The sequence below is a fragment of the Anneissia japonica genome, unplaced genomic scaffold (assembly GCF_011630105.1).
Source record: "Anneissia japonica isolate Jap-2015-1 unplaced genomic scaffold, ASM1163010v1 scaffold287584_len476085_cov161, whole genome shotgun sequence".
Classification (NCBI taxonomy): Eukaryota; Metazoa; Echinodermata; class Crinoidea; order Comatulida; family Comatulidae; genus Anneissia; species Anneissia japonica.
The window spans coordinates 357,065-371,125 of NW_022693058.1; the positions used below are offsets into that span (position 1 = coordinate 357,065).

Below are 14,061 nucleotides of genomic sequence, written 5' to 3' on the forward strand. Positions count from 1 at the left end.
TGGATTTATTTACCATGTTGATGACAATTTTTTTTTTTGATGTGCTGCAAAAGTTCGTCTGATTCAAAAAGTAACTGAGGCTCAAACTGTATTGAAATTTTTTGCATTGTAGGCCTAGGGCCTATATTTATGAAAACATTAAACAAGCTTATGTTCTATCTTAATATTTACTCATTTTTATGTTATCCTTTACGCTTGATTATTTTGTAGAGTTTTACTTTCTGTTGTATATATTTATTTAAATGATATTTTTTATATTTTATGTAGGCCCATGCTCATCCGTACTCGTGTTGACATTCAATGTTTGAATAAAATACAAAAATAGGCCTACAAATACAAATTACAGTAGATGGCAATCATACGCCACCTTTATTCTTTACTTGACTGATTTTCCATGGAGGAAGCAAATTATTTATAAACGGTATTATTAACCTACCATCATACACATAAAAATACCGCTACTATTTATTTGGTCAGACGATTGGAGCGTAACCATGATCATTGGAGCGTTAACTTAAATAAAACTGTCCCGGAAGTGGAGAAGAATGATACCAATGCTTATTTTTTTGTATTTCGTGGTTATTTGAAGTGCAAAGTTTTGTTACACTGTGCAGTAGTAGTGAAAACAACCAAACAGTTACCAGGGAGAAACTTGAAGAGTTTAAATATTTAAGCCTTCGTTAGTGAGTAGTGTTTAGTTAATATTCACACAACTACTTGGTAGAGAAACAACCTTTTTAGAAGTAGGCCTAGGCTAGGCCTACAGTACCCCTTCCATCTAATGCTAAGAAGGATGTGGGTGGGAGTGATACATGAGCTTCCGGGCCTCTGTTACCCTGGGCCAGGCCTTTTGTTTTGGTGTTTTTTTTTTTTAAATATATATATCTCTACCACATGTCTCCCTTTCATAGGCCTACTATTATTAATGCCTATACTACAAATACCTATACAATACAAGTACAATAAATTTTTTTTGGCAAGGATGTTTTTCGTTAATTTATTTTCTTGTATTTGAAGGTGTGTTTTTAAAAATTTTATTATTGGTGTGCTAAAACTTGTGTGATATCTTGTGTGTTAAGGACACGTTTTCAGTACTTTCGTTGCCACCTTGTAACTTACCCATTATATTTCAACAAGGTACAACTAAAGGCCAACTCAGACAGCGTCGGCCGACGCAGCCCAACGCAATTTGTTGTCGCGTCGGGTATGTGTGAGTTAAATGCAGACGCGGTGGTGTGCGTCGGGGGCAGTCGCGTCGTAGAATATTAAACATGTATTTCTCACGACTGCTCAAGACTGTCCCCGACAATAAATCAGGTTGGGCTGCGTCGGCCGACGCTGTCTGAGTTGGCCTTAAGTTGAGAGTTGTCCGCAAAATAAATTGAGTGTCCACCCGGTGGGCACACTTGTATAGCAAGGGGTAGGAGGGAATTGGGGGAGGGTGCGCAGCAGCCACTCTAAGACACGAGACATTTGTGGTGGGGAGGGTGCAGCAGCCACTCCAAGACATGAGACACTTGTGCAGCTACTTTACTGAGAATTATTAGGGACTTGAACTACCATTTACCAATCCGGTGTCAGTTGAACTACTATCGGCCATTTAACCTACCAAATTTAACTTGTACTGGTTCCCGATGGCGAATAAGACCGCTGTTCTGTCTGTTAGCAATCTCTACTGTTCATGGCTATGTATCAACGGTAGGTTTAGGACAAAGGTTAGCAAAAAATCTTCGCTAAAATCATGTGAAAAATTGTTTACATCATTTTTCAATTCAGTTAAACTAGCAATTTCATATTATATTTATAAATCTTCCTAATAAAAACCAGATATTTCTTTAACAATAAAGTTTTGCTGGGCTTTAATAATCATTTTATTATTGGGGGATGCATCCACATCCCCAAGCCTACACCCATGCGAAAAATCTTGATACACAGTGACCATAATACAGGCATGCATTTTTAAGTATCGCGTAAGTGTGACTAATAAAAATCTTGTTTTCTTTTGCTGTTTATTATTTCTAGCTATGACGTCTATAAATGCGCATTTACTGTTTTTTTTTTATTTTGCTGTTAATTTTTTCAAGCTATGACGGCTATAATTTCGCAATGGAAGGGAAGAAGTAAAAGGAATATAGACCCCGGAACGAATCAGATTCATGCTGGCTACTTGGAGCTTTACAATCTTGAATGTAAAGTAGGTCTCCATTGAATTTTATATACCATAATTCATGTTTTGATTATAATTATTGAATAACTAATCAATTGATTAATAATTCATTAATATCTTAATTGATACATGTAATGATTGATTGATATCCTAATTGATACATAATGATTGATTAATCTCTTAATACATTTAATGATTGATTAATATCTTGATTTATTATTTTAATGATTGATTATTATCTTGATTTATTTTAATGATTTAAACTGGATCATTTAATATTTTATCTTGATGTCATATGGTAATGCTTATTGTATCTTGTTACTAGGTAGTTTTCGCCGCACGATGTTAACCTTAACTTTAACGTTAGTAGCCAACATGCAGCACAATAGTTCCGCCCCTTTTTTAAAATAAATTGAAATATGCATGCACAAACCCATAACTAAGGTACGTCGAGCACGTAAAATCCTGAAATTAACATACTCCACAACGCAAGATGAATAAATATGAGGTCATCCGTTAAAGTCGTGCAGCGAAAACTACCTATTGTGTGTTTGAAGGTGTATCGTTTTTATGTATTTTACTAGCCATTTTGATGTACGTGTTTGTAATATGGAACTAATTTTAATTTTGTTTTTTATTGATTGATTAATTAATTTATTGCAGGCCCATATCCGGGGTGGGGGGTTTATGGTTCGGGAGAACCCCCCTTTTCTAGCAAACCCTGCTCTTTTCTGGCGAAACCCCCTCTTTAAATTTCCTAAATAAGTCCTCCAACCCAACTAATGCACGTGCAGACCCACCCAGACACAGACATTTTCAAACATATCTGCTTTCATAGCATTATTTAGACCCATAAAGCACAAAAATCCTCTTGCTTTGGGGGTTTCGCCGACCCCACTGGGGCTTCGACAGTGGACCTCACACCCAGAAAAACTGGCAAAGGGCCTGAATTGACTGATTCACTGATTGATTGACTGTTCAATACCCACACCCCACCTCCCAGCTTACATTCACACTGCCACATATGCCCATTGCTTGTTTCATTCTATTATACTACTACTCATCTTCCAGCTATTTGTTGCTTTTTCTTGAGGAGTTGATCAGAAAAAAATAGTAAAATTGTGAACTTCCAGGCGAGCTTACGATGATGCCAGCTCGAAACTATTTATTTTCGGCATGAAAACAAGTGCGCGCTTGATTTTAATTGGCCTTGATTGATATTGTCACCAAAAGTTTGGGTGTGACACATCCTTGACCAGTCAGCTCCAGAAATAGGCACGTCTGTTATATAATAATTCAATTCTGGTTGGTTTAACCTCATGAAAGAAAAAATATAAACAGGAGTATGGGTATGCAAAATATAAATTTATTTTAACTTGGCCCAAAATATATATAGTAATAAATACATATATTTTATCAGTTTTTTTTTTTATATAGATATTAGCTTGATTTTGAATAAATATAATAAGACATACTGATAAATCATTTCAAAAAAGCTCTAAAAATAACACCTCCAGATCAGTATTCTCCAGCTATATCCAGTTAGAATTAGTCAAGCTGATAAAATATTGTGGTTGACACCTAGGCAAACAATAGGATTTAGCACAGGTTCGAAAATATATGTAGATAAAATAATATGTAGATAACGTAAGTGTATTGAATGAATTAGTGCGGTTAAATGTACCAGACCTACCAATGGAATTAAAGGCAATACTGAATGCCTAGAGAAATTGAGGATCCGGCCTTTACTTACACATAGTGGTTTTCAATAGGCGACCTTTACAATGTAATTGTCTCAGGTGTGGGTAGGATAGGGCGTGTTTGAGCATTTACTAAATTTCCTGTCCCTTAATTCTGCATTAAATGGTTGATTAATCATCCAATTGTTTACAGTATGGGGGATTTTTCCTATCTTAAAGTGAATTCCTATGTCCAACCCATATGAATAAACATTAGCAATCAACAATGAAATACTGATTATTAGAAAAAAAAACCTTTAAGAGTAAGTAATTTAATGACAGAAATGTATGTATTATTTAAGTGTGTCACTGGAACCATACATTTGCATGGGAGTTCGCTGCCATGCCAAAACAAGTTTACGAATATGAAGACATATATTTTTCAAATTATTCATAACTCATCAAAATGGTGTGTCTAATAATAAATTGAGTAAACTTATCGCACCAAATGTGATTTTTCTTTTCCACTTTTGCCACGGGTTAGTATATGTTCCGAGGACTCCCCCCATCTTCTGTAACACAACAAACAAACATAGGCCTACATTATTTGCACATTATCGTCTAGGTCTACCTTCTCCAAACTACAGTACCAGACCGTAAAATCTATGGTTCTAAGGCCATGTTTCTGCAGCGCTTAATTATCCAATAAATTATCGGAAACATTTAAAAGAAGCTTAAAAAGTAATTGTAATTGAGAGAGGGTGTCCTCGTTGTTACAATGGTGGTTGTTCCAGAATTTGCATGTAGATCATAGATGTCAAAGTTTAAAAGTAATTGTAATTGTGGGAGGGCACACTACACTGCGTTGTTACAGAATTTGAACGCAGAAATCGCGGAGAACGCTATCTTGTAATTATAAGATCTATGTCCTGTAGAGTGATTATTGCGCAATATCTGTAAAACAGCTTGCTAAAAAGCCGAGAGACTGAATATACTGCACACTCACAATGAAAAGTGGTTTGGCGCAGCAGGAACGGTTTGGTTTCCCAACCTCGAGGTCGGGGTTTCAATCCCTCGCTGTGCATTTCGCTTGTGTCCTTGAGCAAGACACTTTATCTGCATTGCTTCTCTCCACCCAGGAGTATAAGTGGGTACCTGGTGGGGTTGCCTGCTCCTGCGCTGATTACCAGCAGCAACACTTCGCATGTGGACCAATGACCAGGGAAAGGAACTGCGCTTTATAACCGCAAGGAAGAGGCGCATTATAAATGCCTGTACCAGTACCAGTCTCCGTCTAATTAAAGATCTCCCTCTTTTCTGTGGTCCCATACATTATTAACCATGGTTATTTATCTTTATTATTCTAATTAGAGACCAAAGCTGCTAAAGACCATGTAAACTCAGGTCCCAAAGTGGTCTTTAATTGGAGGGAGACGTGTGCTATAATTATTACATCCGTTGAATGTAGCTGAAGTAATGTTAATTTAAAGATAGGATATTTATAAATCTATGCTTAATATTATATTTATTTTGTTCCAGCAAAAGTGGGTAGTATTTGAAGAAATCAAATCAGAAGGTAAGTAGAGATTAATAATAAATAATATTAGCTTTCATTGTTGTTAGTTACTCATGTAATAATGTAAATTTTATTGGACTTAGACTGTTTTTTTTTTAATCAGTATCATGCAATATGTAAACCATAAACTAGGGCCTACTGTCTACTACAAATAAAAAAACAAAGTGAAATATTTGAATTTGTCCGTCTTTTGTTAATATGTTAATAATGTTTATAGTATTTTTATTTCCAGACTCCATTAATTTGTGCTCAGATATTTTTTTCAATTATTGTTTGGTTATATTTATGTAATTTTTTCCTGTTATATTTGATTTTTGGTCTGGATTTATTTTTGTTTAGTGTTCTTTAAACATCCATCCATTTGCACTTATACTCTTGTTCTAGATTAGTGGTGTAACAGGGTCTGGTGCATTGGCGTAGCCCCTGGAGACTCGCACATCATCTGCTAACCATCTAATTAAAAGGTTACATCTCAAAATTTATGTACCCTACCATACCAATGGTTGGTCTAGACATACTGGCTTAGCACCTAGTACTACTACATAAATTTTCTAACCTTTTGGAGGGGATTTCTCTCACATATCCACCACCTTGGTGCTGTGTGCGCTTTGGTTTGTTGCTTTTCTCCAAAGGCCGTACAATTTTTTTGTTTTGTTTTTTTGTTAACATGCCTCTCCAAAACCTGTGGAATGATGTGAATATTGTAACTACTGTAAGCGCCTTTTTACCGCGTCTAGATATTCACTGACAACACCCATACGGAATTCTGCACAATGATGCTGCGAGTTATGGGTTATACTCTTACTTTTACCTTTACCTGATTTACCACTTACTAAGGAGTTTTCTATATCTTGTGAAAATATGTTGGATAAATATTGTTACAAACCCTTCCTTTTTCACTTTAGTACATCCTTGCAGATACCAATTAACTATATGCCCAAAAAACAATGGAATGAAGAGCAAACGGAAATGCTATATTCTTGATAAGGACCATTTTATTGGAATAGAGGAAGGAACTGTTGGCAAAGAGGCATATTTTGTAATTTTTCTGACGAGCGATAACTTAATTTTCCAAACCAAAAATAAAAGCGAGGCTGACAGCTGGTGCAAAATTGTAAAGGAACATCTAACACATGGTATGTAGATAAAAAGTAATTTAAATGAAAAATATATAACTACAGTTATTATATGGTTAATGGAAAAATCCTTGTAAGTAAACCATTAAATTAACGCACTGTTCGTGACGTTTCAATCCGTTAACCATCAACGGATCTTCATCAGATAATGACTGGTCTGTTGACTATTCTTGTTGACGATTCTTGATGTTGTGAGCCACCCTCTACCAATAGTTTCAGGGCTGATTAATTAACAGTATGTATATTTAATGGTTTATTTACAAGAAATCTTCCATGTTCATACATCACAGAAACCAGATGAAACTATTTGAGACCTTGTATATTAAGCCAACCACTCACTGCACTCATTATCATTATTTCAAGGCAACATTCTCATATAAGCTAATTAACATTAACATGTATTTATCATTATTATTATTATTATTATGGCGAATCGATTGACTGGGTGGTTAAGATTAGTGCCACAACCTACAGCCATAATATCGGCGCTGGTTTGAACGGCACGTTCGACTATGGCTCTGGAGGTGGAACAAGTCTTCTTGAATAAGGACTATAAATCATAGGCCCAGTGTACATAAATGGCTCATAAGAACTTTAAAGAACCCAGTACATCATTCGAGGTGAGTAGGGGTTTACCTCAGTGTACTGGTCCAGACAACCTCTGTTGTCTTGTAATGGGATTGCCACTTTTAAGAAGAGTGATTTAGTTTGGCATATCCTTGGCCATAGTGCCTAAAGCTGAATAAAAAAAGATATTATTACTGTAAAGGTTAAAGGTTATTCATTACTATTATTCACTATTCACTATTATTATTTTCATCGTTATTGTCATCCTCATTATTACTGTCACTGCATTAACTTTACAAATTAATTATTAATCTCGAACGTTTTTATAAAATTTAAGTTTAGCAAAGGTTTGCAAAGAAGAGCACCATCAAACAAGTTCTTATGTACTACAACCATGGAGGATATAATTTATGATAAAGAATTTATTTATTTCCTCCATGGCATACCAAATGCTGGTTCTACCAGTTATTAAAAACGTAAAAATTAATAATAGAAGGGATTTAAACATGCAAAGAATTGAGATTATAATCTTGGTTGTATGGTTCCAGAAGAATACAATTTAGGATATGGATTGGGATTTTTGCACAGGTCAAGCCTCCTATTACTAAGACTCATGGTGTATGGAATATAATCTTGAGAGCTCTTTGATAAATTTGATTTTTATTTTAATTCATACCCAATGGGCATATTCCAATATAGGTCAAAAAATAATCAAATCTTGACTATCAATTCCAGGCCTGACCTTATACAATACAACAACAATAGTGTGTCATTATACAAGTATATCCTAAGGAGGTGGATGTATTTGTTTATACTATTACAATAGATATCCTGTTTCAAGTGTGTCTCTGTTATTGTTAGGTTAAATTTGTACTAATGAAAATGATCATAAAAATGAAACCATATACAATTTATTATGTACATATCCTGGTTTGATAGAATGTTATCTCTGGGCCCTGGGGTTAGAAAGCAAGTACCATAAACATGTTTACAGATTCCAAAATAGGCTCCCAGCAATGTGTGTATTATTGTAGTGTATCTGGATATTTCATGAAAATTTTATTTCATAACAATATTCTGTATAGGCCTACTACTATTATTAAACTAAAAACACTTTTAAAATGAGTAACTCTTGGAGATACCACGTTATGTCGTTGATCACGAAGAGTACTACCATGTTCTAGAGGGTGTCCTTCAAATGACGGTAAAAAGGCGTAAAATAACGTGTGTTCGAGTTTCGAACACACCTGTTGGGGGCAGTAGACACAAAAACAGGTTATGCAAATAGATATTTACACATACCTGTTTACACATGCAAATTCAAGTTTACACATGAAGATACAGTATGTGGCGTAGACGAGCCAAACTAGTCACTCGTCGCAAATCCTGTTTCAGAGATAATGACCAATACATGACCGGAATGTCAACATTTTTGAAATCTATTTTATTACACTAAACTGACCTTTATATATATCTATATCATATGCAGTTATTTTCCACATTTTCAATGTTAAAACAAAAATTTTTAATGATTTAGTGATGGTTTCTGCCTGAGAAATGCCCAAAATCCTAAACTTTGAAGGCTGATTTCTCAAATATTGTTCTTTACAGCTGTATGTTTAAACTTCTGTAACGTCATAATGAAATGTTGGATTTAAATGATTCTTTTAACATTTAATAGCTTTCATTTTACTGTTGAACCCTGTATTAATAACTAAAAATTGACTGTTGTAAAGAGTGACTAGTTTGGCTTGTCTTTGCCGTAATATGCAAATAGGTATTTACACATACCTCTTTGCACATGTTCATGTTTACACATGTAAATACATGCTTACACATGAGCATATGATAGGTGTTGATACATACATTTTTACACATGCAAATTCAAGTTACACATGTACTGTATATACATGTTTACACATGTATTTACATGTGTAAACATGTATTTACATGTGTAAATACAGGTTTACACATGAACATATGCAAATTGGTGTTTACACAACTTACATGTTTACACATGCAAATACAACTGACACGTTTTACGCATGCAAATAATACTCATACTGATATTTGCAACATTTTTTACACAGTCATTCACATCTGGGTCATGAAATCAGGGACAGAAAAACTTGACTTAAAAACAACAGATAAAAGTTTAATTGATCTGAAATTATTGGCACTAAATTACATTGATTTTCTGGGTTTGTTTAAATAAATATTAGTATTCTTCTTGAACTATCAACTGTAAATTTTACACAGTTATATAAATTATTTCCTGTTTCTAACCTTTTTGATGCGTGACTATTGAGTATAGAGGGCAGCACAAAGCTATGTTTTGTCCATAGCGGAAAATAAATAAAGCATGATTATAAGTGCTTCTAACGCCCCTGTTCAGTGACATGCCTAATTATAGTCGCAATGGCATCATATGGGCATAAAACAGTTTTTTATCAAAAAATTATATAACTAAACTATATCCAAGGACAAAAATTTGGTTACGGTATCAAATTATTAAAGCTAAAAACTATTTTGATCTTTCCGTTTGTAAAACATTGTTATTGTTCAAAAGAAAAGCAGCTAGCTCAGTCAGCTAAACTGGTGGTAGCCACTGCGTGTTTGCTGAACCATGGAGATTTCTCGGTCTCCGGTTTAATTCCCGTCGCTGCTCCCCATGTGTTTCAGAGCACCGTCTTTCGGATGAGACGTTTAAGCCGTGGTCCTGTGTGCAAAAATGGCCCTTGTGCATGTTAAAGAACGCTGTACGCTCTTCGGAAAAGAGTAGGGGATTGTCTTCCATGGTACTGCCAAATCACCACCAGAAGGACCGCACTGGAAATAAATCTTCTTTAGACTTTCGTGGGTTATCCGTGGTATTTACACCGAATAAATCCACAGAAGCTGACCCTAGATTATCAACATTTTGGATTGGTAGATCTTTTGCAACATTTTTTAACCTAATTATTAATGATTTATTGCAGAGAGGTGGTCAGTTCAACTGAAAAATGATGATAATAAACTGGAACGATATTATCTTCACGTCACAAATTCATTCGTATCTCTCACGCACAATCCCCCGGAGGTGTATAAACGATGGAACATTGCGAACATTGGCCGCGTGAGTTGTGAAAGCAGTGGATATCTGAGTATTGCTGTTGTTGAGTCAGGAAGTGATTCAGGTAAATTCTTTGACTGTTCTGACATTAATGTAGATGAATACAGTAGGAGGAGGTGGCTTGATAGTCAATAGAACTTTGAACTCAGTTGAAGTCAATTGTGGAACATTTAACCACAAGTTTTCCTTGGCACCGAATATAATGTGTATTATTATATAGCATAACCTTTGTGTAGGGAACAGCATAGTGCAGTTGGCTCAACCACTCAACTAAAACTGAGTCTGATTTGCTTATGCCCTGTCCAGATTTGACAAAAACATGTGACATGACTAAATATGGTCATGATGACATCACATCATGACCATATATAGGCATATCATGTCTATATATGGGTATACAACAGTTTTTTTTGTCAAATATAATCTAGACGAAGCTTTACACAATGAAACCTCTCCTAGGGAATACCCTTATTAAGGAAATGCTGAATTGGCCACAAGTCAAGGAATATATCTTTCAACGGTATAGCTCCTTGTTCTTGGCACATCCTTATTCAGGGGACACTTGTTTGGTTTCGAAGTTGTTCATTTTTTGGGGTTCTGCTGGTGCATTTGAGTCTCGAAAATTAGATTAAAATACAGTTAGTATATATTATTTATTTATTTATGAATTATTTTTTTTTTTTAGGGGGTGGGTGTGGGAATGGTAATTTCATTTTTTGTGCTAGCTTTTTTACTTGTAAAATATGTACCGTATTGTTCATTCTTTTCTTGTTGTAGTTCTCACAAAGACATGTGGTATATAATCTTTAGTTTGTGTGGTGGGTGGGAGGATGTTGTATTTTTTTACTGTTCTCTTGTTGGTTGAAACTCTGGTACTACAGTAGTACTGTAGTCAGTGTTCAATGCCAATATCACCCTTCTCATCCATTTCAGTAGACAAAATGTTAACTACAGAATAGGATAATAAATCTGAAAATATATTTATTAAAGCTTGAAAAATTGCTGACACATACAAGTATTTTGGACTTCTGCTTGGTAATAAATTTTTGCCAAGCAGGATTTTGTGTCGATCAGGCAAAAGCAGCATGTTATGTTTTTTTTTTTTGCCTACAAAGTGTAAAAGGAGTAATTTGATCGATTTCCTTGTTAATAATACTTTATTGGCACAGAGCCAATCGGTGTATCGTCTGTAAATATAGAAATCTTGACGATTATAATGAAGTAAGAAGCAGACTGTATTTCTAAGAGTGAAACAAATTTCCTTTAATGTCTGTTCTTTACTTCCGGTAAAATCACAATTTATACAATCTAATGAAGGTCAAAGTCAAACAAAACAGGACAAATTGTTATTTCACGGAAATGTAATAAAATGTGTTTTGCCGTGAAGATGAATGAAGAAGATATTCGTATCTCTGACTCTCTTACGCAACTTAGGATTAATGTTTCTTTTGACCTCAACTGGAATCTCCAAGAGTCAGACCAACTGAGCATCATGGAAGCTTGTCTTTCTTTTCCTGTGCTCGTAAATATTTTTCTTCTCTTCATATTCTCACCCTATACAAGTGTCTGATCTGTCCCCAAATTGAGTACTGTTCTCATGTGTGGGGTGGAGCTTCCAAGTTATCTCTTGCTGTTTTGGACATGGTTTCATTCAAAAGCAATAAGGTTGATCAACGATCCCAAACTCACCTAATCTCTCCATTTACTTGCTTATCGTCCTACTTTATGGTCAACTACAGGAAGTAACAGGTTATTCAACCAGGTAGATGAGTCAAGTCAGGTTCACACTAAAGACCTACAGTAGCATCCAGATCGGGATCTAACCGTTAGCACCCATAGAAACCCTGATCGGTTAGCACTAACCGTTACCGGGATCTGGATACGCTAACTGTTAGGGAATGCTATCAGTTAGCAAGTTGAGCATGTTTCTGTCATTAAGTAACCAATTTCACATTTCCAATGTCAAGTTTCCTATTGGCCAATGATCCCACCATCATATTCTTAATATCATTATTAGGATTTTCTTGTGTGAATGCACAGGTGAGCGTGTGTGTTTGTAATCTGGATCCTGCTAACCGTTAGCTGCTGTGTATGAATCCTCAGCGAGGTGTCATTGACCGTCCTTTTGGAATTGATAGATCCTCTTATTTGGTCCTGCATATATAGAGAATGACATTACTTAGATATTAAGAAGAGTGATTAGAAGAAGTGATAGACAGAGGTCAGAAAAATACTTAAAACATAGAAGAATTAGAATCAGAGGGAATCTTATGGAAAATTATTAGAACAAGAAGAGACTGAAAATAGATTTAACACTAAATTTACAGTATGTAATATATATGATTGATGGTGATTGCAATAAAGGATAACAAGATACTGCATACAGTCTACTTTCCTCTCTTGTGAATCAACATACAACCTTATTATGGAATAGATTACCTAGTTCTCGTTTTCCTCTGCTTTTAAGCCCTAGGCATTCAGACATGCCATTAAACCTAACCTCTCTCCTCTTTAATTTTTCCTTTGCTTGGAGTCCTCATTGACTATAGGTTCGCAATACATGTCATTGCTATTTATGAACCTTTCCATGCATTATTATTGCTTAATCATCTATAAATATAAAGAAACTAAAAGTAATTAAGATGTTGTTATTAATGAAAACAAAATATAATTTACAGAAAAGAAATAGAATTTTTCTATTAAATTTTAAACTTTTTAAATTTAAGTAAAATAGGCTTTTGAATTATTTTTGTACCTTATATGTAAAAGAAGTATTTAATTATGTAATTTGGGATTTCCAATTACAAGCTATGCTTCAGGAATTTCTCATTTTCTTTGATCTTAAAAATGTTGTACATTTATATTTTTCATAAATTTTCAGGTTAAAAGGAAATAAATATTTTTGTCATTGTCATTGTTATTATACAGTATTCTAAAAAGGAAAAAAAAAATCAACAAAAACTTCACTTCAAATAAGAAGTCTACCAAATTATTATGTTAAAGGTTCCGGAAAATGTGCGTTATCTTACGTGACAAAAACAGAATTGTGAGGGTTTATCACCCAAGTTATTTTTCTATAAACTTCTACATACTATAAAATCAGCCTGAAGGCAATGTGTATAAAAAGAAAATAAATTTGGTGTGAGATTTTCACTCTTCCCTGGTTCCACCTACAGAGGGTACTGATTTTATATTCTTGAACCTTCAATGTAGTTCTATTACTTACTCCAAGCATTTTCTTGGACGTGAGAAAGCATAGGCCTATTTATCATCGCTTTTTGTAGTTTGTCTTTTTTTTTACATTACCGATCATTTTCTACTATAATCAAGATATTTTTTTAAAAGTGGCTTAGAGATAATCTTCTTGATTTTATCACAGTTTTATCACAGGGGCTTCAACAGCATCCTGGGCAAGTCTGTTCCACTTTTTAACCATTTTTGGTGGGAATGAATTTATATATGTATTCGTTTTGGCTGCGATTTCAAAAAGTTGGGAATTATGGCTTCTTTGGAGTCTATCTTTGGCAAACAGTCATCCGACTTAATATTGATTTGGCTGCTCATAATTTTATAAATGAATGTAAGCTAATGTATTTCTCGTCTCGATTCCAGAGTCATCCAATTTAGGTTTTACATTAAGTAACATGCTAAAAAGTAAATATAAGTAGTAGACGTAAAATGTAAGCAGCAAGAAACCAGAGCAGACAACACTAGTCCTTCCTCAGTGGTGAGGAAGTATATGTGATGTACCTGAAATATACTTCAGTTCCTCGTGTGTAATCCGACCTCTGTTGTAAACCCACCCCTTACTTTAGGGGTATAAT

General features: G+C 34.7%; 1 protein-coding gene across 3 annotated transcripts in view; it reads left to right on the forward strand.

Annotated features, from left to right (window-relative positions):
• Positions 1-519: 519 nt before the first annotated feature.
• The window catches only part of LOC117100626, a 24,573-nt gene continuing 11,031 nt past the window's right edge, over positions 520-14,061 (forward strand). The window contains exons 1-5 of one of the 3 annotated variants that reach the window (XM_033240426.1): positions 520-683; positions 2,085-2,194; positions 5,386-5,422; positions 6,328-6,558; positions 10,104-10,301. In XM_033240426.1, coding sequence (XP_033096317.1) covers positions 2,087-2,194; positions 5,386-5,422; positions 6,328-6,558; positions 10,104-10,301 — 574 coding nt within the window. In that variant the 5' untranslated portion in view covers positions 520-683; positions 2,085-2,086. Of the gene's footprint in view, positions 684-2,070; positions 2,195-5,385; positions 5,423-6,327; positions 6,559-10,103; positions 10,302-14,061 lie in introns of all 3 variants that reach the window. The other 2 variants (XM_033240425.1, XM_033240424.1) reach the window with 2 other exon arrangements.